Below are 26,271 nucleotides of genomic sequence, written 5' to 3'. Positions count from 1 at the left end.
AGCTGCCGCCACTGGGAGAGGTGCCTCTCCCCTGGCCCCAAGCTGCTGTGGCAGGAGAGGGCTGCGGGGAGTCCTCTCTCCCCACCACAGCCCTGGGGCAGCCTGCACCCCAAAACCCTCATCCCTGGCCCCACCCCAGAGCCTGCACCCAATCCTCTGCCCAAGCCCCCTCCCGAACCTTTCATGCCCCCGGCCCCACCCCAGATCCTTCACCCCTAGCTGGAGCCCTCATCCTCTGCACCCAACCCTCTGCCACAACCCTGAGCCACCTCCTACACCCTGAACCCCTCATTCCTGGCCCCGTGCCAGAGCCCTCACCCCCCCACACCCCTACCCTCTGCCCCAGCCCTGAGCCCCCTCCCACACTCCAAACCCCTCGGTCCCACCCCGCCACATGAATTTTGTTATGTGCACCAACATGAAGGTGATGGTGCACATAACAAAATTCATTCCACACATGGACATAAAAAATTAGAGGGAACACTGGTAGGGTCGTGGGGTTGTGTGACCCCCTGTCATGGGGGGCAGAGACATGTGGGAGGGGTAGGAAGGGGGGGTTATGTGACCCCTGGTGTCACTGCGGAGGCAGAGATGCTGCCACCCCTCTCCCGGGAGGTTGGGAAGGGAGGGCCGTTCCTTAGGGGTCCCCCCCGCTCCCCGGCCACCCATCATCCCTGAGGACGGGCAGAGACCAGCAGCGGAGATCTGCCCAGGCCAAGAGGAGGGGGCGGGGTCAGCACCTCACTGGAGTGAGGGCGGTGGTACAACAGGGGGAGGCGCGCTACATCTCCCGCGCTTTCCCTCTCCTCCCTCCTTCGCCCATTAAGCGCTTACACGCTCTATTCTCCCTCCCTCCACTACGCAACCACACAATTGACCAATCACAACGGGGCTGTCAGAGGCTTCCGCCAATGACTACTCTTCTCGCCTCGTCCGTAGCAGCCCAATTACAAAAGAGGAGACGGACCAGAGGGTGGTAGGTTTCCCCCAATCAGCAGCTCGATATAGGCCACGGACCAATCAGAGAGGAAGCCGCTTCGGTCTAGAACCAATGGGCGCTCTGGAGCGGGGCGGTGGGGGACGGGCTGTGAGAGAAGCTCGGACAAGAGCGCGGCTGTGGCAGCTCCGCCTTCTTTTAGTGGGTGCGCGGCCGGCTCCCCCTCCCCTCCTGCCCTGCCCGGCCGGTCTCTGTCTCTCTTTCCCTCTCGCAGCAATGGCGGCGGAGCAGGAGCAGCAGCAGTTCTATCTCCTCCTGGGCAACCTGCTGAGCCCGGACAATACGGTCCGCAAACAGGCCGAGGTGAGGGACGCCCGCGCCGGCCTGTCAGCCTCCCGGAGCCGCCGGAGGGGAGCAGGTAGCGGGGCTGGCCCAGCCCCACGTGTGAGCAGTAGCTGGAGCGGTGACTCGCGGACGCGGCTGGTCCGCTCTGACCGCGGTGGCCGTTTCGGCCGTTAGTTCGGGGGCGGGTTCAAATGGCAACTGTCCGAGGGTCTGCCCCCCTTCCCCCTCCCCGGGGCCTGTGGTGCCGCCGCCTCAGCCCCCGGCGTGTGTGTGGCCGCGCTGCTCCCCCTCAGGCCTCGCAGGGCCAGGGGCCTCCGCGGTTGGTGTCCCTGGCGGTCACCCTCTGCCCGGGCTGCTCAGCTCCGCGGCTGCCGGAGTCTGCCCCAGATACGAGGCGGGGCAGCTCCCTCGGCGTGGCTAGGCAGCGAGAGCGGGTACCGGCCCAGCCCCGCGTCCGTGACCTGCCCGTGGAGGGGGGCGGCGGGGAGGTTTGGAGGGAGGGTGCGTGTTGGGGGGGAGTTAGCGGTAACTACTGACACGGTGAAGCGCCGCGAGGGGCTGTGCGCTAGGATGAGGCCCGGGCTCTGCCCGGGCTGAGCGATGCAAATAGGAGCGATTCACTCAGCTCGCCCCATCCAGGGCTTTGCACCCAGGAGCTCTTCCGGCGGCCGGGTCTTGTCTTTACTTCGGCTGCTGTCCCCCAGTGCGCGGATCTCTCTGTTCTGAGGAGAAACCCCTGTGAGAGTCTTGCTTAACTTCTCGGGTCCCCTCTTGCGGTGTAATCATCTTGCCTCTCTTTAGAATTGGTCGTCTGTGGAGGGCCAGTAGCATCTAAGTGATGTTCTCCTTAGCGAAGCATTTTCTACATAGTGAACGTTATCAGACAAAACTTTTCACGTGTCACTTCAGCAAAAATGCTTTGTAATTCGTAAACTCGGCTAATTCTCTCCCCCCCCATAGTACTTAAGAGTCACTATTGTCAACCTAATGGGAAATCTCTCTTCTATTGAATTAAATACCAGCGTCTGGTTTAGACCATGAATTCCCATTGGATGGCTGTGCTGGGTCTTTCATCTCTTACATTACTTTAGCGGTCAGCAGAGTTCAGCACATTCTTTCATAAGGAATAATTGTGTTTTTTCCCACATACCAAAAAGAAAACTCAGTCTATGATTTTTTTTCTTCTGTTCATACATATTAAGAGCTCATTAAGTTGAAAACTGTTTGTAGATAGCAACGCCACCAGATTTACAGTAAAGCAGCAAATGATGCTCCCACATTCTGGAATGTAGTGGTAAAATATAGATTTCAAAGACATAATTGTGGGACTTGATTTTCCCATTTTGATGCCCAAAAGTATAGCAAAATTACACTTGTGCACTAATTAGGTTTAAAAAGAATTGAGAAGGTATATTTGTTGCACAATGTATTAGTCACATTAAAAGATGGTGGGAAATTGTATAATAACAATTATAAAATAAGTCCTTCTTAGAAAGGGATAAATAAAATTGTTGGTTTGTATAGTTTACTTTGTGAAAAGTTTGCTTTGACTTAATGTGGGAATTGACAAATGTGCAGTTGATACATGTGTAGTCAATCAAAACAAAAATACTTATTTGATGTGACTGACTATACCAAACTGTTGAACACTGTGTTGCTTTTATATTCAAATACAGTACAAACAGAGTAATACCCTGTACTTTTTTATTTAGGTACATTGAACTTGATGTTTGGTTTCTCTATTTAGTCTAGACATAATGGAAATAGTTGGATAATGGGTATTTAGTTTCTTGTTCCTAAAACAAATTTCTCTTCTCAGAGTTGATTTTATACATTTTAAATGACTTAATCTGTACTGTCTCAAAAATCAACTTGTGTCCAAAAATACTCTCTCCAAATATGCTTTTGCTTGGGAATGAGTAATGTTTCTCTTGTGAATTTTTTAGAATTTTTTTTCCTAATAAACTTACCCATAATTTATTTCTGTCCTAAAATGATCATCTCAGCCTTGCAACATTTAGTTTTAGTTCAAACAGTTACAAATTTATCTACTGTTGGCAAACCTAACTGGTTACTAAGAGTTCAGGTAACTGTGAAAATACATTGAGTAGTATGATTTGATTTTACTCCAGTGAACGATGTTTCTGGTTTGCATATTCTAGCTAGCTTACTTTTAAGGTCAAGATTTTGATTAATTCTAATAGGTAGATTTTTAAGTGACATTAAGCATATTCCAGGAAAAAGTATAGAGCAAGTGTATTCTTGCTCTGTACAGAACTCTCATTAATATCAATTAGTTATGTGCTTATATGACCATAATATTACCCTGGAAAATGCAAATCCTTAATTTGTCTTTATAGCTTGGACACAGGTACACAAATCCTTTTTGTTCTTGAGCCCCAGATCATTGTTCTTAAATTCCAGAACCTATGAAGGACAGCCCTTTCAAATAAATGCAGGAACTAGTGCTTAGTTGCTTGTTGAATCTCTTATGACTGCTCTCTTAGAATTCATTGTTCCAGAATTTAGCCAGCCTAGATACCTTCAGCCTTTGTAAATAAAGTGTGATTACATACGGTGTTACAAGTTTGTTGCACTAATATCAAGTAGTCAGTGGCTTGAAATTAGTGTAGAATGGTACCGTTTAGCTAATGTGCAAACCTAGTAAACTCTGAAAAAAGACTATATCAAAAGCTTCTTATTAAATCTATTTCATAAAATACACGACTGCACACTTATTGGTATATGATGTATCATGAATAACTAGAACTTTTGAGTACTAGTACCAGCTTTGCCGCGGACTTGCTTTGTGGCTCAGGCAAGTCACTTGAGAACTTTATGCCACCATTCTGTGTACAAATGGGAATAATTATCTCAAAGGAATGTTGAGGATTAATTGGTTAGTGTTATAAATATTTAGAAAATTGTTACAAATAAAAAGTACATTTTAATGCACCAAGCTTATGTTTAGCATGTTTGTAGTTACTAGCATGCAAAATTTAGTAATCATAGAATATCAGGGTTGAAAGAGACCTCAGGAGGTCATCTAGTCCAACCCCCTGCTCAAAGCAAGACCAATCCCCAGACAAATTTTTTTACCCCAGTTCCCTAAGTGGCCCCCTCAAGGATTGAACTCACAACCCTGGGTTTAGCAGGCCAATGCTCAAACCACTGAGCTATTCTTCCCCCCATATAATCTGTGCAGTCACTTTCCCTGTCATTAATGACTTTCTTCTGTGTTACTACTGAGTAGTAATAGCTGTTAGAACTAAACTCTTAAATCAAACTGGAACCTTTAAAGAGGGCACGAGGACTGCTTGAGATTAGTTGTACAGCAAAATCCAGGTGCTTGGTACTATGTTAGTCTTCTGAATAGCGTGTATGGTTTAAAAACTTACTTAATTCAAAATTTCAGGAAAAATGTAACTGTCCCAAACTGATAACATACTATTATAATACTTTGCAACACTTATGCAATTGACTCAAACCATCTTGCTAAAAACTAGTTCCTTCCCTTCTTTCATCCAGTCTCAAAGAATAGTGGACAGTTATGTTCATTGACTGCAAACCAAACTCCATAATATTTCCTTCCTTAGAATTTGGATCTCTCTAGTTTACATTTGACAAGTCTGCTAACTTATTTGTCTTGCTGCATCTAAGATTGTCATTGGAATATTCCAATGATTGGGATGTGGAGGGTAGGCAGCAAATGTGGATTATAGAATAATAAAAAGCTCACAGTCTAAATGAACAAGTAATGTGAAGAGTAAAACAATAGTAATTTAAAGATTTCTTTTTCCCATGACCTTCCTCCCTGTTTTTAGTTGGCAGCATTTTTAGAGCAGCACAGTAGAAATGGGAGATTTGAAGGAGAAGGATTTTGTACTGGTCTTACACTTTAGTTCAAGGAGGGCATTGCATATATAAGGGGTGGTGTGAAAGAAAATATGCAGATGGTTGTAGGTGAAGTGGGCAAATGGGAGGTGGAGGTTGGTGCACTGGTGAGATGGGGGTGGGTGGGAGATGTATGAAGAATCAAAAAGAGGGCAGGGATAGTGTTATTTAAAGGCCATTAAAGTGAGGACAAGAAGCTTGAACCTAATGTAGTACAGTAGAACTTCTGTAGAACCAGAATTCCAAACTGACCAGTCAACCACACCCTTCATTTGGAACCAGAAGTATACGATCAGGTAGCAGCAGAGACAAAAAATAGCAAATATAGTACTGTGTTAAAAGTAAACTACTAAAAAAAGAGGAAAAGCAGCATTTTTCTTCTGCATAGTAAAGTTTCAAAGCTGTATTAAGTCAATGTTCAGTTGTAAACTTTTGAAAGAAACCATATTTTGTTCAGAGTTATGAACGTTTCAGAGTTACAACCAACCTCTGTTCCCGAGGTGTTCATAATTCTGAGGTTCTACTGTAGAAAGGGGGAAGTCAGTAGGAGTTCAAAGTACAAATGGGGGGGGGGGTAGTTGCCCAACTCTGAAGGCACCACCACTTCCAGCAGCAGCATAGAAGTAAGTAAGAGTGGCAATGGGGTGCTAAGTCTGTTGTGAAAAGTGATGACAGTTTCTTCTCGAGCTCCCCCAGTATTAAACAGTAATTCTTTAAAAAAAAAAAAAAAAAAAAAAAAGTTTCTGCTTATAACAATTTAATAAAAAATGTGTTTTAGTCTTAATTTAAAAGTGGTGAGAAAAGGTAAATTCATTTGAAATAGGGTTATCAACTTATTTTTTATATTGAACATTTATTTAAATGCTGTGTTTTTAATTTATAAGGGAGATGGCACTCTGAGGCTTGCTGTGTGAAAGGGGTTACTAATACAAAAAATTTGAGAACCACTGGTTTAGAGTGAAGGGACAAGAGATTGGACTGTAGTTATGGAGAGGAGTCACAGATAGATTTGTTGGGAATGGGGTTGATGAGAACAGGTTTGTATTTTGTGCAGAAGTCATCTAAAAGTTTATATGTGTGAACTTTGTTAGAATTTGAGTGGGGAAAATGGGTAAAATATTTTAAAGGGATTACTTGTTAACTTTTCGGGTACGTCCAGACTACCCGCCGTATCGGCAGGTAGTGATCGATTTATTGGGGATCGATATATCGCGTCCCATTAAGATGCGATATCGATCCCCGAACACGCTCCCCGTCGACTCCGGAACTCCACTGGAGCGAGCGGCGGTAGCGGAGTTGACGGGGGAGCCGCGGCCGTCGATCCCGCGCCATGAAGACGCGAGGTAAGTCGGAATAAGATATGTCAACTTCAACTACAGTATTCCCGTAGCTGAAGTTGCGCATCTTACATCGACACCCCCCCAGTGTAGACCAGGCCTTTCTGAAAAATCTTACTACAAAGATGAAGTGCATTCTTACAAATAAAACTTGCTCACACATCTGAAATATCAATTGAAAATTCACACTTGGGTCACATTATTCTTCTGTCTACAAAAGCTTCGTATATTTGGTCCCAGTCTTAATTTAGGTCTTTGAAATAAATCTTCATTACAGGCCTGAGTTAGAGATATACACTTTCAGAAAGATTGTATTGTAAGGCAATTTCCTTCCAGCTCTTAGGAGGTAAGATTTCATATTGCCAAGCCTTTTTTAATTTTACAAAATAGTCCAAATATTTATTACATTTGTCACAATGTACTTTGTCAACTTAATTTTATGTATATGATGCACTATCCTTTTATTTAATAATTTGCAATGGATTCTCCAACTGGAGCAATTAAGGTTCTTAATGTTAATGCCTTTTGTATGTTTTCCAGCAGTAACTTGCTGGTAGTAACCTCTACTCTTTTCTTTGTGTAGGAAACATATGAGACTATCCCAGGCCAGTCCAAGATCACATTCCTTTTACAAGCCATCAGGAATGCTGCTGCTGCTGAGGAGGTTTGTGTTAAGAATCATTCTGCAAAGTGTTCAGAAGGTTACTGGGCGGGGAGGTAAGGGTTTGGAGAAGGAGGTGTGTGTGAGAGCTGTTTGATTGCAGGGATGAGTGACCGAGTGACAAATCTGGTGTTTTTATTTTTTTTATAGTGAGTCATCCTGAATTCAGCACATTTAGAAAGAGCTGGGTTTAAATTTCATTCATATGTAGTTCATTGTATATATGTATCAGTGGATTTGTTATACATTGTCTTTTTAAGTTTCCTAATTACTAATTCTGTTTTGGGGATTTACAATGACTGCCTGTACCTGCCTTGCTTCCTGTGTGTTCATTATCTCCGCTGAAATAACAAATGGTCCTTTTTTCTAGAAAAGCTTATCCACAATATTTATTACATGAACGTATATGTGCATATTACAGTAGGGTCACCTATATCTATGGTTGACAAATTACACTTAAAAACAGGGCCTTAGAATGAGGTAACCCTTGGGCTGAAATTTCTAACGTTTGAGACAAAAAGTGAATTGCTTGGAAAGACTGCTTAAGTTCTGTTTGACTACTTTAAAGTAGCTGACCATGAGGGAAAGGTGTTTTTAAAGTGTTAACTATTCACATATATTTTGTGCTCTACTGGGGAAAAATAGTTCTATAATTGATCAGAAAGACTGGCATTAGTTTAGAACTTGAGTTTGTGTAACTATCAAACACTAAATGAAGTTGGCTTGTGTACTAGAACGTAAAAAAGTTTACAAAGTCTTTCTCTCAGGTACTCCCTTTGTTTGGGAGTGTCTACACATTGCAGAATATCCTGCAGTTCAGAAGTAATCAATCTTACAAGAAGTACTTATCCTTTGATACCTGGACATGTAAAGTGGAGAACCACTAACTTAACATCAGAAAACTCAAAATCATTTTAGAAATTAAAAGATTATTTAATTTTTCAATATAGAGCTTTAATTGGAAAGTTGTTCCTGAATCATAAAAAGATGTTTGATATCATTTAGAATTCCTCTATAAATATTGGAGAAAAACATGAGCGCAGCAGTGTTATCCTAGTCAGGCAATGATCCCCTTTATATACATCACATTTTTCCCTTACAGCTTAAAGACTTGACGTATTTAATGATACTGCTAATCTCCCAGATGCCAGAACACCTTCCTCCTTTTACAAGCTCTCTCAATATTAAGCACCTCTGATCTTGGACAAGAATTAAGCGTCTTATGAGTCTGAATCTATTATTGCTGGTTGCTAGCTGCATAACGCTAAGAATGCTTACTTCTTGTCCAAGATCAGAGATGCGTAAAGCCTTGTGCTTCAGAGATGTCTTCTAATTTCAGAAAATTATGGAATCCTCTTTTATGTATTTATATCTGTCAGGGAAAATGAGGTACTTTGCAATCTTTTCCTTCAGAAAGTTATCTTGGGCTCTAGATGCCATATTTGTATATATAATTAGAGAACTTCTGCAGATTGAGCAGCTTTCATGTTATTTGTCTAAACTTATGCTTATAAAGTCCCACTTGATTACATTCTCCACAAAGTATTATTTTATTGCTTTTCAAATCTCTAATTTAATAAAAGATAAATTGGCAAGAATCAGGGTGGTCTGGGGTTTTCAGGAACTCCAGAGTCCTGCTGCTGACCAACCTTGTGGCCTTTGGGTGAGTAACAGCACTTTGCCCCACCTGTAAAATAAGAATAATACTTCCACTCTCTAAGGGATGCTGTGAACATTCATTAGCTAATGTTAGTCCTTTAGATCTTCAAAGCTATGTATAATGTCCTGATTATTTTGAATCCATGTTTAGTATCTTCTAAGGTAGCTATTTATCAAATTTTAGTGTAGAGTTGAGGGTACATATAACTTTTGCTTAACTACAAAAAGTAATTTGTTTTTAAAAAAACAAATGATGGTTGAAAACAGTTAAAGAACAATAGAATGAGAAATAGGGTCCATTTAAAAGTGAGGCAACTCAGTTAGATTTTTAATTGACAGATATTTTAAAAATTACTGTGAAGCCCTTTAAATAGTATGCTGACATTTTAAAGAAAAAAATTAAAATGTTTAGGGGGGTCCTGCCCCCATTTGTTATTTAGAACATTCAGGCCCACCTTCTTCCTCCCCCTTTTTCCCTGTGCGTGCTTGTGCCAGCTTCCTCTTTAGTTTCATCTTTGATCCTGCTGGTACTAGTAATCACTCTTTCTTTTTTTAAAGGGGATGAATATTTCATAAATCCTCCTCATTGTGCACTCTGTTGACTAACAGATCTTGGATTACTGGTTTCAGCAACTAGGGATATTGTAATCTTAGAATACTGGATCAACAGGCAGGATCCATGGCAGGATTTTGTTTGATCCAGTTATGGATTTGTGGATGTTTTCCTTTACAGAACATGGATTGAGTTATGAAATATACACCTCCCTGAAATTCTTGTCAGATTCCCCAATGAATGTGGATGATGTCTGTGAATCCAAATTGGGTCCTGTCTAGTTGCATGCATGAATGAGCAATGTAGTAACTCATTAATTCTATTTTAGGAGTGTCTCTAGCACCCATCAACATAGTAGCTTATTTCTGAAGCAGTGTGGGGCAAAGCACTAGACTGGGACTTGGGAGACCTGGATTCTGTTCCTGGTTCTGCCACTGGCCTGGTGGTGTGACCTTACGCCTCAGTTTCCCCATCTTTAAAATGTTTATATCTTTATAAAGGAGGTTTGAGATCTACTTTGTGAAAAGAGTTATGAGCTAGATATTTATATTGGCTTTATCTTTCTTTATTAATTTATCTTTGCGTTATGTATTTGTAGGGTTGGACACTTGACCAGTTTGAAAACAATTAGTCAGTTGACCCGTCAAATATTGGTCAAACAATGTCTTGTGTCAGTAATAGTAAAGGATTTTAAAGAACTAATTTATTAGAACAACAGTAAGGGGAAAAAAACTTTATTATCTCCAATAGGTTTAGCTTTAGATACTTATGCCTAATTACAAAAAACAAATTACTCAACTGAGTTATTTCAATTGAGAAAAATGTAAAGCACAGTGAAATTACTTTCTAAAAAGTGAAAGAATTATTACCTTTTTTAAGCAATGTTAGTTTAGTATTTACATGTGAACTTTATTTAAGGCTGAACAGTTAGGGGGGGGGAAAAAACCTAAACAGAAATAAAACACAGAGCAACTATAAGAGTCATTTTTAAATGCACTTATGCTAGGTGGGCAGCAGAGCAACCCTTAAATTATCTTGCTTTACATTATCATCAATATCTTTATTAGAATCTCCTCCATTTGATGCATATTCAGTCAACTCTTCATCTGTCGTTTTCTTTTCTAATCTTAATCTAGTCTTGATATGTACAGTGGTATTGTAACTTTGTCAGTCCAAGGATATTAGAGAGACAAGTTGAAAGTGATCTCTCTATATCTACCCTATCAGTCCTCATCCCCAAAGGAACCCTACACAACACTTTCAAAAGACAAGCCTGGCAGCTTAAATTCATAACCTTGCATGACACTAAAAATCATGGCATTAAATAAAGACACTGGTGTGATGGGATCCCTGGGGTACAACCTGGCACTGGGGTACCGCTGTGCTCCCTTAACTCTCCAGCCTGGGCTCTCTCACAATGCTTTGTTAGTGACAAGCAGCAAACTCCTACAGGTGCTGCTATCACTCAACACGAGCATGTGGAGCCCCACACCCAGTTAGATTGCATGAATGCTCCCAAAGCACTCATGAAACACCGAGAAAGGCACTTGCCAATTCCCCCCCGGCTCCCTAGCATGGCACTCCGCGGACTATGTCGTCTTTCCCTGGTCAGAAGCCTGACCAGCGTAAGTTTATTACCCAGTCCGCTTCTCCCTCAATGTGGAGAGGACATGTACCAGCCTTTGTACCTGAGCTGAGATTTCCCACGAACTTCAACCAAACCACAGTTTTAGGTAAAATATAAAACAAATTTATTAACTACAGAAAGATAGATTGTAAGTGATTATAAGTGGTAGGCATAAAAGGTCAGATAATTGCCAAAGAAGAAAAAAGTACGTACATAGTCTAAATCTTAAAACTTATTAGATTAGGTAGTATTTAGAGCAAGCAGTTTTTGAACCCCCCGGATGTTACAGTTCTTAATACACAGACTTCTCCAAGAAGCCTGGATCAATCTCCTCAGATGAAGTTTTTGTCTTTTCACGGTTCTTGTTGCTTCCCGCATAGGTTGGGGAGGAGAAAGGCAAAGGAATGTTGCTTTGTTCCCTATTTTATATCCTTAGTTCATGTACCTAGAAGACACTTGCCCAGACGTGTCCTGGCGGGTTTTGTTGAGTGACTGGGTTGAGCAGTCCCCCTGGTCTTCTGCAACTATCATTGAATTGTAAATCCATTTATTACAACTCCCCTGCTGATTAATGGTCATTGAGAACCGCTCTGGGAGCGGTTTGCCTTTTTTGTATGTCCCTAACGATCTTGCAGCCTATTTCAGTAACAACCATGCAGCAAAATACCGTAACTTGATACACACTAATGATATACATATTTGGGCAGAACAATGGGCTTCATCAGATCATGACCTTTCATATGGTATCTTACATGGCATACTTCGTATGAAATATATCATAACTATATGATGGCTTGAATATGGGGGTTCCAGGGTGCTGCTTTGAGGTATGGAATGCCACAAGTGGATTTATGGCTTCTTACAACAATCTAACCAACTAAGCCCCTTTTTTTGTCCTATGACTGCAGGGGTGTTACCGGTCACTTCACCTTGAACGTTCCCTTAGAATACATGCTAATTGCTTATGCTAAACTATCTGTTCAGTCTTGTATTTAGCTGTGATACTCCTAGAACCTTTCCCAGACCTGGAGAAGAGCTCTGTGTATCTTGAAAGCTTCACTCATCAGCAAAAGTAGGTCCAATAAAAGATATTACCTCACCCAGCTTGCCTTTAGTCCTGAAACACTGTTGCCAGCTTCCAGTTTATTTCTAGGTTTTGAAAGTATGATTCCCCAAACCATCCAATTTTTTTTGCATGTGCAGTAGCGCACAGAAGGACTAAAATAACTTATGCCACTGTAGCTACAGTGCAGGGACACAACCTTTTTCACCGTCAAGGAGCAAACTGTTTTGATTCAACTCCTGAGACAGCACTCCACGTTGTCTTATTACTTAATGGGCTGCTGCTTGTTTTATAATTTGCTGCTTCTGTCAGAATTGTTTGTTCGTTTGTATATCCTTGGAAAATATGCAACAGCTGCAATGAAGTCATATGCTGAATCAGTCATTATCAGCAAGGTCTTGGCCCTGGAAGCGTGGATCAAGAAGATAGACCGCATTTGTGCCAGAGTGATCACTGGATTATCTGTGATCTTATTTCGTCTATCTGTTTTCAGCTTTTGTGAGTGGACTTCGTTCAGTATCCTCACAGATGTTTCTTCATGTTCAGGAGCTTGTTCTTTGCATCAGACAATGCAGAACTATCATTTCATATTCTGAATGGACTGTGCTACGGGTTCAAGCAATGAAGTGAATTTTGAGTTGTGCATCCGAAAGATTGACAAGAATGTCAGTGCAGATTACTCTGGGGTAACACCTAGCCGCCCTTTCTTTAGCAGTGGCTGACTGAAATCTTCTTGCATATTTGAAGATTTTTGATTCATTTAATAGAAGATGCCCCTCAAGTATGATACAGCAAGTGCTGTATTAAATGTTGCTCAGAAATGGCTGCGGCACTCATTTGTTTTTTGGAAAAATTGGCAATGCTTTTCACTTTTTACATGTAATGAGAAAATTTTCAGATCTGCAACATAACCAATGAAAAGCTGCATCGTATGGGCAGCAAATCCGTAACGCAAGGCGTGGATACTCAATCTACAATGCCCAAGAAGCTTTGATGTCAGTGGCATTGTTAGTCACAACCAAAATAACCTTCCAGGGATCCAAGTCATTCATTATCTTGGCAGAATTCAATTTTGTTTTTTATAAACTTTGGATAATATTGATCTTGATTTTTCAGTATTTTTATCCATTTTCAGTTTCACAGTTGTATGAAATTTTGGGTTTAAACACTTTTTAAAAATATTTTTTAATCAATTTAAATGTTTGCAGTTGTGGGAAATTATGGGCAGGTGAGGCAATAATTTAATGACTGTCTCTAAATTCTTAAGCAGCATTTTTCTTTCTTTGCCTATCTGTAGATGTTGATTATTATCAATGGAAATATTTTTCATTGATGTGTTCGGTGAAATCAACGTTTACTCACATTGATAAAAATCTAATCCTTCCAACTCTTGTTATATTTTTAAACTGGTCAGCAATATATTGGGCTGTGTGGTGAAGCTCAGTTGTGCATTGGAGTGAGTAAAACACTGGATGTGGAGTTAACATGATGTAGTGAATGTTGCTCCATCCATACTAGAGACGTGAGGAGCTTACTCAAGAAGAGCACTAACTTTTTCACACTGCGCATTTTGGCATTCAGAAGACTTCCTGCAAGCCACTTCCTACTCGATGCTTTGTAAATTGAAAAAATTTTAGCATACAGAGAGTTTCAACTATATATGAAATGGTGTACTGCAAATATAAATACCTCTAGCAAACATATGTTCAAGTTTGTTTTTCTGGTGATGGGACCAAAAAACTTTTTAATATCAATTTGATGAACATCTGAAGAATTTTCCACTGGGTGGTAGTTTTCAATGCTGAAGCAGATGAAGTAGCAAAGTTCTTATTAGAAGATGAAGAAATGGGATTAGCTTTGCTTTTTGTCACTATCTTCTTCAGAAGACATCGTTCATGATGCTACCTCTGAAGATGAAGTAGGAGAATGCACTGAAGAAAATTCTGCTGCAGACTAGGTTTCCCTTTCTTGCTGTTTGACTGCAGTATCTGTCTTTGGCAGTAGGTGGACACCTCATAAGAGTTCAAGTTTCTCCGTTTTATCAAGGTATCATGTACTCAGAGCGGAACACTTACGGTTAGCTTTAACAGTTTTTCCATGTCTAGTAAAATTTCCATACAAATGATTTTAGCTTTCCTGACTTTGTGTAATTTATTATGCCATTATAATGTCTCTATTGCTGGAATGCTTTCTGGATTATGAAGTATCCCTTGTAGTTCAACCAGTAGCCAATCAATATTTTTGGGCATGTTTCCCCTGCGTCCTAGGAAACTCTGGACTCCCAGATCACATAGGGTATGTCTACACAGCAATGTAAGCCTAAGGTTAGTGAGACTCAAGACAGCTGACCTGGGTCAGGGAACCCTGGGCTTGAGAGTGTCTACACTGCATTCTAACCGTAGGTTAAGGATTTTCTGACCCATGCTCAAGCCTAGGGCTCTGGCATCCACACTGCAGTGCACAGATCCAAGTCAAAGTAATTCTATCCCAGAGTGCCTAGTGTGTCCCTTCCTCCTCCCATTTCCCCCTCCTCCCCCCCCCCCCCCGTGTCGACACTATTCCTATGACTGTGTTGAGTTAATTTCTTTATCTTTGTCTATTCAGTTCAGATTATAAGATCTTCAGGACAGGGACCGTGTATTTTAACTTGTTTAATGTGCTTTGTAAACTACCATGTATACTGATGGCCTGTTACAAAAATAAAGATATACATCCATATAATGTTTGTTTTGGAAGATTCTAGCCAATCAAGATGCTCCAATTTCAGTTAGTTCCCAGCAGGTGCCGTTAGCATCTAGTAAAATGAGTGATCAAAACATTTAAGTAGACTTGGTAAAAGGTGGCGCCAGGATGCAATCAAAAAGATAGACCAGTGCCCCCATCAGGGTATTCTTGCTGGAATGTTTGCAACATTTGACCATGGTCAAATAGGTATTTAATTTATCATTATTACCAATTGACTGGACTTTCCAATGTATTTGTATGATTCTCTCATCACCATAATATTTGAGCACCTCACTGATTAAATATGCACAATGAATTCTCTAGTAGGCTTTAAGGAGACTTCTGCCCTTTGCCTTGATTGATATCTGCCTCCCTTTTTCCCCTTCCCATCTTATCTAGATATCACTTATAATTTTTCTTCTTTCTACACCAAAATCAGATATTTTAATATTTTTTATTTATAAAAAATATAAATTATCCATCCTGATGTACTTTTGCATAATTGAAAAATACATATTAAGGAAAAATAAATTTATCTGCTTCCCCAAACCAGAAAGAGCAGAAAAAGAACCCTGCTGCAACCATTGATCTGGGTATCTTCTTAATAAAATTGATAAATTTCTACTTGTGCTGATGTTTTGTGGGGTAAACCTGCCATCTGTGAACAAACTTTAATAAGTTCACAGTTCCTTCATCACTCCTTGGGATAACTGAGATTGCTTTACAGCAGTAGTTTTTTCATTTGCGGATCCCTAAAAAAATTTCAAATGGAGTTGTGGACCCCTTTGGAAATTTTAAATACCACAGGTTGAAAACCACTGTTCTATGGTAATGACAACCTTTCGCAGACCCCTTAGACGTCGTCTGTGGACCCCCAGGAGTCCGCAGAACACAGATTGATAACCACTGCTTTACAGAATAGTCAGCTACTGTGTTACTAAACATAATCAAAGCTCCTTTCATTTAACAGAACTTGTATTCCTCTGCATACACTAGCACTTGTCTTCTATTGTCGTTTTTGCTCACATTTTACAGTGACCCTGAAGTTATATAGGCTTTTGATTGAGCTCACTCAATGAGATTTAAGCATGTGCTTAAAGTTAAGAAAATGGCTAAAGATTTTTGGGGGGAAGAATATTGGAGTTCAAATGAGTGGGATGTTTGGATCTGAATATCAAAATTAATATGTTCTTATGGGAAAAGAGTACAAAATTTGCTGAGATACATCATGCAAAATCACCTTTTTGGGGAGGTTAGGACACATCTGTTTTAGTTTAGAAAAACCTCCTAAAATCTGTGTGAAAAGACAGTGCTGCATTTTAGAAAGGATTGATGAAATCGTTTTTACTTTCGAAAAATGTTCATCTAAACTATGTACGCACCTTATCCTCTTTCCAAGTAAATAATTTGATTAAATGGCTTATCAAACTGATTGTTGTGTATAAAAGTGTAACATTTCGTAGGAGTAGAACTAATATCTTGCTTATGAGACTTCTTCCAAGGAAAACATAGTAATATATACAATATCTTTTTGCAATAGGCTAGACAAATGGCAGCTGTCCTTCTACGACGCCTGTTGTCCTCTGCGTTTGAGGAAGTCTATCCAGCTCTTTCACCAGATGTTCAAACTGCCATCAAAAGTGAACTGCTGTTGATTATTCAGATGGAAACACAGTCTAGTATGAGGAAAAAAATCTGTGACATTGTTGCTGAGCTGGCCAGGAATTTAATAGGTATGTTATGTATATGCAATGGTCACTACCTATATGTACATACCTATATGTAAATATCTGCGTTGTATTTTGCTTCCTAATCTCAAGTAGAATTTCAAAGTACAGTAGCTAACTTTTTTAAAAAAGCAAGTCTAGACAGAAGTGTAAGTAAAATGGTTAAATATTAAATATTGCAGCTTTAAAACAAAACATAATGATCTGAGTTTGTACTGTGTTGCTCTGTTATCTATAGGGTCCTACCAAGTTCACGGCCATGAAAAACATGTCACGGACCGTGAAATAAGCCCTCCCCCATGAAATCTAGCTATTGGAGGATTGGAGGAGGAGCAGGGCTGGGTATGCCCGAGCTGGGAGCTCCTAACGTTCCCTGGGCACCAGGAAATAGTTCCCAGGATGGGGAAGGACAGGACTTGCTCTTCCCCTGTGTAGCCACTTTTGGGGGGAGATCAGATTCACCTCCAGCTACCCCCCTGCAGGAAGCTCCAGGGCTGTTGCCCAGATGCAGAACTTCCTGTAGCAGGGGGAAGTATTTGGAGGTGGATCTGATCTCACCTCTGAGAGTGGCCGTGCAGTGGAAGAGCAAGTCCTGTCCCTCCCCAGCCCGGACTAGCAGCTTGGAGCCCCTGGCTGGGGTGCTCGCAGCAGAACAGGGGATTAGACCCATCTCCAGGAAGTTCCATGGCTGCTGCCTTTAGAGCCCAGCTCTGAAAGCAGCACAGAAGATAGGGTGGCAACCTCCCTATAACAGTTTTGTGGACCCCCCAACCCCAACCCCTTTTTGGGTCAGGACTCCCACGGTTACAGAACTCTGAAATTTCAGATGTAAACATCTGAAAACGTGAAATCATATGGGTGTGAAATTGATTAGAATGGACCATGAATTTGGTAGGGCCCTAGTTATCCATGTAGAGGCAACTTCAGATGGCACAGTTAAGGAAACATAATTGGGATTTGGTAGGGTTTTCTTAAGTTTCACTTCCTTGATTCTTACAGTTGTGCACCAGAGACTTTATTGAATTAGTTCTTCTTATATGTGAATGTTTTTTCATAAGAGTAAATGCTGATCTCTGTACCTTGGTGGTTTTTGCTTGTCAGATTCTCATCTCCTTTTTTTAACCTTTCTTACATTCCTGGAATATTTTATGCTATGGCCTTTATACATATGCGATTTAATTTTGTTTGGAATTTTATTTGAAAAAAAGTAATGACTTTTAAATGTACTGTTTTTTTTTACTAAGTCTGAATATGCACCAGTTTGCTCCTGTTGAAATGCTGCTCTTAATTTCAACTAACTTAAATTCTGCTCGCAGTTCTGATTTAGTTGAATGCCAGAAGAGCGTGCAAAGGCTTTGCACAACTGATATCCTAATATATTAACTGCTGTAAGTTGTATTTGAAACTTAAACCACCCTAAAATTTATTTTCCCTGTAAACTTTGACTTTTTTTCTAGATGAGGATGGCAATAACCAGTGGCCAGAAGGTCTGAAGTTCTTATTTGATTCCGTCAGCTCTCAGAATGTGGGACTGCGTGAGGCTGCTCTGCATATTTTTTGGTATGCTTCTGGACCTCAGTTAGTGCACTTGGGTTTTTAGCTAAATCAATGCTTGTAAGAAATGCAAGATAGGAGAAACTGTAATAGTTTACAACTGATTATGCATCCTGTTAATATTCTGATATATGGCATTTTACTTGACACTGAGAAAAGAGGGTAGGGTATTTGTTACTGATTTTAAGTGCATCTTAACACTTCATTTGCAGTCTGTTAAGGTCTTAAACCTATCTAAAATGGGTTAATGCAGGTATTCTTCGTCATCTTTAGGAACTTTCCTGGGATTTTTGGGAATCAACAACAACACTATTTAGAGGTCATTAAGCGGATGTTGGTTCAATGTATGCAAGATCAGGAGCATCCAACGGTAATACACGTGTTCTCCTTCTATAGAATCATAAGAGGGGAGAATGATACCATAATTAGGGTGCTAGTTTAGGACTCTGTGGACTGGGGTTCAGTTCCCTGCTCTGCCATAAATTTCCTTTCTGACCCTGAGCAAGTCCCAGAAGGGTAACATTTTCAAAAGTGCCTAAGTCATGTTGGAAGTAAGTCAGATTCACTTTCCTTCAGACTTACCTCTTAAATGCCTATGTCACTTTTAAAATGGGACTTAGCCTACTAAGTCACTTACTTGGTTTTAAAAATTTTACCCTTTGTCTTTGAGTTCTCCCTCTGTAAAAATGGTGAATAATACTACCTCACAGGGGTGTTGTAAAGATGATCAAATAATACAGTAATGAAGGAAAGAGATCGTTTGTGGCAAGATTTCTGATGAATGAGATTATTGAAGCCCTTAGTGAAAAACCCATCCACTTAGAAAAGTTTATTATATTTGCAAACTAAAAGTGAATCTAAAATGTAGCCTTTCCTACAGTGGCTCTGGTGTGACATATTTGCAGCTAGTTTAAAAACCATATCAAATATGAAAGCACTCAAATGTGTCTATACCATTACAAACTCTAATCTTAGCCTGAAACAGCCTTTTTCCTCCCCCCTTCCCTCTAGGTTAGGATGCTGTCTGCAAGGGCTGCAGCTGCATTTGTACTTGCTAATGAGCACAATCTTCCTCTTCTGAAACATTTTGCAGACTTGCTACCTGGAATCTTGCAGGTAAGAAACCACACAGAAGGTGTCTTATAACTGTCACCTATATTTGCTTAACGTGAGCACAAGCCATTGATTTGTAAACTCCTTAGTGGCTTGTGAATTCTTGTGTGTTCCACATTGATCATATGTGCCAAATCGTTTCCTCTTCCCAATCTTTGTTGTTGTTGTTCACTTAAGGCACGTCTACACACAGCACTGCAGCGGTGCAGCCACACTGATGTAGCGCGTCTAGTGAAGACATTCTATGCAGATGGGAGAGAGTTCTCCCGTTGGCATAATAAAACCACCTCCGCGAGTAGAGGTAGCTATGTAGGCAGGAGAAGCTGCCGACGTAGCGTTGTCCACACCGGTGGTTATGTCAGTGTAACTGACATCGCTCAGGGTTGAATTAGTCACCCCGAGCGACATAAATTATGCCGACATAAGCTGTAATGTCGACATAGCCTGAAACTGTAAGCTCTTTGTCACAGAGACTTTCATTGTTTGCCCACCCTCAAATACATGTTGGTTGCTATTGTAACACAAATAGACCCTATTTATTAAGATAAAACACTTTATCTTTATAACTAAATTTCTATGGAAAATCATAGTTTATTTTAATGTGGTCGATATCTTAAATGTTATGGTAACATTTGAGCTGTAAAAATGAATGAAATTAGTTTATTGTAGAGTCTTTGCTGGTGTCCATCTTTAAAAAAGAACTATGCTCAATCGTATATTATAAGAAAACGCAAGATTATGAAATTGTAAATAGTAAAGCAGGATGTTAAACATCTGCTAAGGATAAATATTTTTAAATCAGGCGGTTCAAATAACTTGCATGCAAGATTACTCAGAGTTGGCTGGAGAGATCTCTGGCTCAGTGATCACTTTTAATAAATCTTGGAAATCTAGGAAATTCTGGAAGACAGGCAAAGTACTAATGTTGTGTGCTGTTATTCAGAAAGGGCAGGCACGATAACCTAGATAGTCATAGGGCCGTTAGTCTAACATCAATCCCAGGCAAAATAATGAAAACTGACCTGGTATTCAGTGAACAAAGAAGTAAATGTTGAGAATATAATAAATGCTAATCAACATGAATTTATGAGAAATAGGTTTGTCAAACCTGATTTCATTTTTTGATGAGATTACAAGTTTGGTTACTATATAGACTTTTTTGTAAGCTGTTTTGCTTAGTATTGTGGAACATTCTGATTTTAAAAAAACCCTAGAACTATGCAACATCAAAGTATACGCTAAATGAATTGCTAATGGACCATCTCAAACTAATTGCCAATAGGAATTGTCATCAAATGGGTGTGTTCCTTGTGGAATGTTGCAGGAATTGGTTCTAGGACCAATACTGTTTGAGTCTTTCAATTATCTGGAAGAAAATATGAAATCGCTGCCAATAACATTTGCTGATCGCTCACAGATTGAGTGATAAATGAGGATAAGTCAGTCATACAGAGCGATCTAGATCACTTGGCAAGGTTGGCCAATTCATACAAAATATTTAATGTAGCCAAGTGCAGGGTCATACATGTAGGAACAAGGAGTGGGAGTGTATCCTAGAAAGCAGTGACTCTGGAAAAGATTTAGGGGTCATAGCAGAAAAGCAACTGAACATGAGCTTCTAATGCAAGGTTGTGGCAAAAAGGCTAATGTAATCCTTGGATGTATAAATAGGGGAGTAGTGAGTTGGAGTAGGGAAATGATTTTATCTTTCTGGCACTGGTGAGATTGATACTGGAATACTGTATTAAGTTCTGATGTCCATATTTTTAAAAGGATGTTGAAGAATTGGAGAGGGTTCAGAAAAGAGCCACAAAAATGGCTTGGGGGCAAAAAATTTCTTAGTGAGACTTAAGGAGCTCAATCTGTTTAGTTTATCAATAAGCTTGAGAGAGGACTTGATTTGTATATGAAAAACCTTTGCTGAGAGAAAATACCAGGTATTAAAGAGCTCTTTAACCTAGCAGAGAAAGGCATAACAAGAGCCAATGGCTGGAAGCTGAAGCCAGACAAATTCAAATTAGAAATGTCAGTTAACAGTGAAAGAAATTAGCCATTAGAACAAAATATGAAGGGAAATGGTGGATTCTATGTCTTTGAAGTCTTAAATCAAGACTGGATGCCTTTCTAGAAGATATGCTTTAGTCAAACAGAAGCTGTGGGGCTCAATACAGGATTAACTGGGTAAAATTCAATGGCCTGTGATATACAGGTCAAACCAAATGTTCTTTTGGTCCCTTCTGGCTCTAGAGGATCAGAGTGGAAACTCACCTATGATTCAAGCTGACTTACGTTTGTTTTGAAAGGGATAAAGCTGTGCAAGAGTTGGAGTTAAAGGGTATATAGTTTTGGGAAAAGCTAAGTGGAGTAGATTGAGCTCTACTTGGGCAGGTAGTGTGGTACAGATGGTTTTATAAAAGGAAGCAGGTAATAGCATGTTTGTTTGGTACAGTGTTTGTAGCAGCCATAGTGAGTTCAGAGTAGGATAAGAACATTAAGGTAACCTTTGTTACTAGGGTCAGGAGGATGGCTTGTTGCTGGAGGCAGTGGAAGCTATAAACATAGCCTCCTTTACTCTGATAAGCTGAACCTAAATTTTCTGCCAAGATTCCTACCTTCTGCAGCAGACTAGAAATTCTGTAGCAGCTTCATTTAAATGAAAAATTGAGTGTGTTTTAACTGTGGAAATGAATACAGGAACACCTGTTTGTTTGATACTGAAATCAGTTTTTTACTCTCAAGAATTTCAGTCTCCTGACAAATTTTGTTTTGACAACATAATTGTTTTAGTAGCTGAGTATGATACAATTTAGGGCTTTTGGCAGCTAGAAAGAAGCAAGAAGGAATTGTGGGATAATCATCCTGTTCATACTAAAATGTTAAGCAGTAAAATAGTTAATATAGGCACAGATAGGTCTGAAAACTAAAGATGGCAAACAGCCTATTTGGATGCATATGTGCAGTTTACCCCTCAGAGCTTCAATTTGAGGCCTTCTCAAGATTCAGTAAACACTATATTGATTGGATGTGGTTCATGATTTCAAGATTTCCTTTGCAACCTTAAGGGATGGCTACATATTTGTAATTGAAAACTCATTCTAGTCCACAGTTTTGTGGTAAGGATGGATTCTATGGCTATGGTAAACAGAATATGTAGATCCCTGGTTATAAATAGCAGATGAGAAGTGTTGGGATAGTTGTGGATGACCTTTGGAGGCAGTTGGAAAAGAATTCTGCGGCTGTTGAAGTTCATTCTACTGATTGGCTAGTGGGAAGGATATGAAATGTTGTTACAACCATGATGAAAGCTTGGCTTTGAACACCAGTGACACATTCTGGATGACCAGTCAGGCCTTTAAACCAGACTTTTTTCAAGCCTTGATATCTAAAGTTCAGTTCCTTATTTCACAGATGAGCTGCTAAATACAAGAACCCTGACTTTCAAAGGAAACGAGGCACCTGCACCTCCAACTGACTTCAGTGATTTGGGTGCTCAGTACTTCTGAAAATTAACTAGGCCATTTATATTTAATGTAGAATATGAATTTGGGCATGTGACTTCAGATACCAGGTTTGAAAATATTGACTTTTTGCTGTACAGCTACTCAAACTTGCAATGGATGGACAAGTAGGACTTAATCACTTAAAAATGAAGAAAAATCTGTGTACATTATACAAATGCCAGGGTCAGACGGGTGGAGCGTACTAACTAAGGATGACCTGTCTTGACTAAGCAGTATCTTCCATGATGGAAATTAAACCGTTGAGATCCTAATTATGTTGAAAAGCAATATTGTATTATATATATTGAAGAACTAAATACAATTTGTAACTTGTTTGCTTTAAACTATACTTGCGTGATAAAGAACAAAATCTGGTTAATAGTGATACAAATAAATATCTATTATACTGATAAGAGGTGACTGCCAAAGGAACAAAAGTGCCTTTTTTACGATAAAAAGAGCAAAAGACTTGTGTTTACCTTAGAAATTCAGATCATATTACCCTATTTTTCCTGCAAGGCCCTAAACATGACTGAAGAACTAGGGGGATTTTGATACTACAGGATCAAGAGAACACTGTCTAACCAATTAAAAGGCAAGGAAGTTTTAGTTAACTTTAAATTTTTAACATACAGCTTTAGACAGTTGCTGGTTGGTTAGGATATCTTTACAAAAAATGAATACATTTTCCATTCCCATGCCCTTCAGTTGAGGGCTAACAAGAGTCCCATTGTAGTTTGAGATTCTCCAGTAAAAGCAAGGAAGAATAAACTTGATATGCCTGGTATTTCTAAGGTGTTTGTTGTATAAATGCAGTTTTAAAGTTTAAACAGAGAAACAAAATGAGCATGAATTTGTTTTTTTCCTTGTGGATTACCTTCAGTTACTAGTTAGTGAGTAAGATGTATGAAGTATTAGACATGCTTTTTGGGAGTTATACCTGTTAAACTGCTAAAATGCAATTTTTACCATTTGAGCACTGCTGACTTACTGTTATGGTCTGATTTTATGAAGTTAAGTCTCTGTGTCCCCCCCCCATCGTGTTGGCTCTGCTTATATTAACACCAGCGGGAGCTAGTCACACATAAAAGAAATAGACCCCATAATCTTTAACTCCAGGAAACCGCCTGAATTAATGTTTTTGCAGAATCTAGTGTTTTTGTAGCATCAGTAAAAAGCAAATATTTTAATTTCATCCTAATTTTCTTATAGGCTGTAAATGACTCCTGTTACCAAAATGATGACTCCGTTCTAAAATCCCTTGTAGAGATTGCAGATACTGTTCCGAAATATTTACGTCCACACTTAGAACCAACATTACAACTAAGCCTGAAGGTAAATCTGGAAATTACAAAGAGCAAATTTTCATTTGTTAAACTTCTGGTCTAACCATTCAGCTTTAATCTTTAATCCTGGCAGTTGTGTGGAGACACCAATCTCAATAACATGCAACGTCAACTGGCCCTGGAAGTAATAGTGACGCTATCAGAAACTGCTGCTGCTATGCTGAGAAGACATACCAACATTGTTGCACAAGCTAGTAAGTAAAATGCTCCTGTTATCTATTAAATAACTTGCCTCATTTTTAAAATGTTAAACCAATGTCCTACGTGTTAACTAGCACAATAACCTCACTAGACTTTCAGTGTTGCATCTGCAAGCCCCTAAATCAGTTTCCCAAAACTCTTGGTGAAGGCCACTTCTTGGCAACTTTGAGCTGTTTTGCCTTCTCGCTCATGATTTTGTGAACGCCTCCAGTCTGCAGCTGCATAACACTTCTATAGCAGCCACAGCAAATGCTTACAGGGAAAGTGATATTGGGGGAAAGCATTTGATGTGTTTTTACTTAGCAGTCACTAGATGCAGTCCAAACTTTCGCACTATACAAACCCAACTATGGACACCGAACTATTAAAGTCCTAAATTCACAGTTTCTGTTTAGGCACCTAAGTGGCCTCATTTTTCCAAGTGCTAAGGGCCCCTGGTTCCCAGTTAATGTTAATGGGAGTTGTGGTTATGCTGCATCTTTGAGAATCAAGCAGTGTATTCAGACGCTTAAATATGGGGTTAAGTTTCAATCCAAAATACTGATTAAAATCTAGATTGTAAACTCTCCAAGGTAGGCACTATGCCTCTCTAAAGCATGGCACACACTTTTGGACACTAAAAATAACTTTCTTGGCTGGACAACCCAACAACAGAGTACTGTTTTTATATGGATAACTAAATGCATTTTGCTCCACCTGTCAGATTCTTTTGTGAGCAGACAGAGCATTGAAATAAACAAGTCATGCTCTCTGAAAGATTTTTTTTTTTTTTTTTTTTTCTTCTTCCACACAGTGGTAGTTGAATAGACTTTGGTGCACCATATGCTAAGTCCCTGGAAATTACATAAAGGCAACTTGCTATTTCATTCTCCTGCAAGTTCGAAAAGCACTGCTTTATGCTCGTAACTGTTTTTAAGAGATGTTAATCATCTAGGAAGACGGTAAAAAATTAGGATTGGCTATCTTTACCTATATATCTAGAAGAACAAAACTGTGGCGGTCAAAGACTTCTACATAGTGTGCATGAAAAGCAAGTCTTTTATAGAGGTGTTTTTCAGGAGTCCTTTATATTAAATGTTACTATTCTCAGTAGGCTTAAATGTTTTAAACCATTCGCTAGAGTCATTTGTACTCTTCCAGGCTTTTGGAATCTGAGTCTTGGTGCCAGTGACAATGTGTGGTTGAGATTCTGATTTTAACTGGATTTGAACAGTGGTGTATAAGAGCCTCCCCGCTACTGCATATGTATGCTTACAAGTCATGCACATGTGTGCTTGAAAAGCCTATCATCTCAGGTATAATCCTTTGAAGCAGCTTATTCTTAGTGCCTTCACACGTAGGCTTCTGATAGTCCGTCACATTCAAACTTTGGTTGGGTATGCAAGAGGTTATCTTGGTGGGCGGACTAAAGCACTTTGAGAATTTTGCAGACACAGTGCAATTTCTTCTGGCTTACTGTACAGATCCACAATTGGTTAACTCAGTACATAGTCTGAATGCTCCTGGGTTCTTTGCCAAGTTCTCTCACAGCATCATCAGCAAGTAATGCTTTCTGCCATCTCTATTTGTTACCCGGGGTTATCGGAACCCAAAGCTGTGGTAACTAATCTGTTTTCCAGGCAGTGTCAGGAAATAAGTCAGTGGGGGACTCAGCACCTCTGTCTGATTAAATTATTGGTACACACGAGTGCTTCCACCCAACAATCCTTGTTTTTATTGAGTATAAAGCACACATCAAAACTAGCAATAATCTAGATTAGAAGCACCTCAGATTATAGTTACCCAAAGCCTGAGGTGGTATCAAGTTGCAGCAACAAGTTTCCAGTGCCCAATCTTTCTCCTAGCCACTGGGGAGTTAGGTGTCCGTCTCCTAGCTCGTAGAAATCTTCTCCGACTTCTCCCAAGCTTCTCCAAAGTACACTCTTTAACTAAACTTCTTATAGGTTCTCTTTAGACCAAGCACATAACTCATAATAGGTTAACAATCTCCCTAGCATCTGCGAATAATAATTCATTATTCTACTTATCAG

At 39.9% G+C, this 26,271-nt stretch overlaps 1 protein-coding gene across 1 annotated transcript in view; it reads left to right on the top strand.

Annotated features, from left to right (window-relative positions):
* Positions 1 to 1,210: 1,210 nt before the first annotated feature.
* IPO5 (importin 5) overlaps positions 1,211 to 26,271 on the top strand; it is an 88,254-nt gene continuing 63,193 nt past the window's right edge. Inside the window, exons 1-8 of the mRNA XM_065401488.1 lie at positions 1,211 to 1,300; positions 7,097 to 7,177; positions 16,341 to 16,533; positions 17,985 to 18,087; positions 18,355 to 18,451; positions 19,093 to 19,197; positions 23,907 to 24,029; positions 24,114 to 24,234. Coding sequence (XP_065257560.1) covers positions 1,214 to 1,300; positions 7,097 to 7,177; positions 16,341 to 16,533; positions 17,985 to 18,087; positions 18,355 to 18,451; positions 19,093 to 19,197; positions 23,907 to 24,029; positions 24,114 to 24,234 — 910 coding nt within the window. The 5' untranslated portion in view covers positions 1,211 to 1,213. The remainder of the gene's footprint in view (positions 1,301 to 7,096; positions 7,178 to 16,340; positions 16,534 to 17,984; positions 18,088 to 18,354; positions 18,452 to 19,092; positions 19,198 to 23,906; positions 24,030 to 24,113; positions 24,235 to 26,271) is intronic.

The sequence above is a fragment of the Emys orbicularis genome, chromosome 1 (assembly GCF_028017835.1).
Source record: "Emys orbicularis isolate rEmyOrb1 chromosome 1, rEmyOrb1.hap1, whole genome shotgun sequence".
NCBI lineage: Eukaryota > Metazoa > Chordata > Testudines > Emydidae > Emys > Emys orbicularis.
This window is presented reverse-complemented; position numbering and strand designations above follow the sequence as displayed.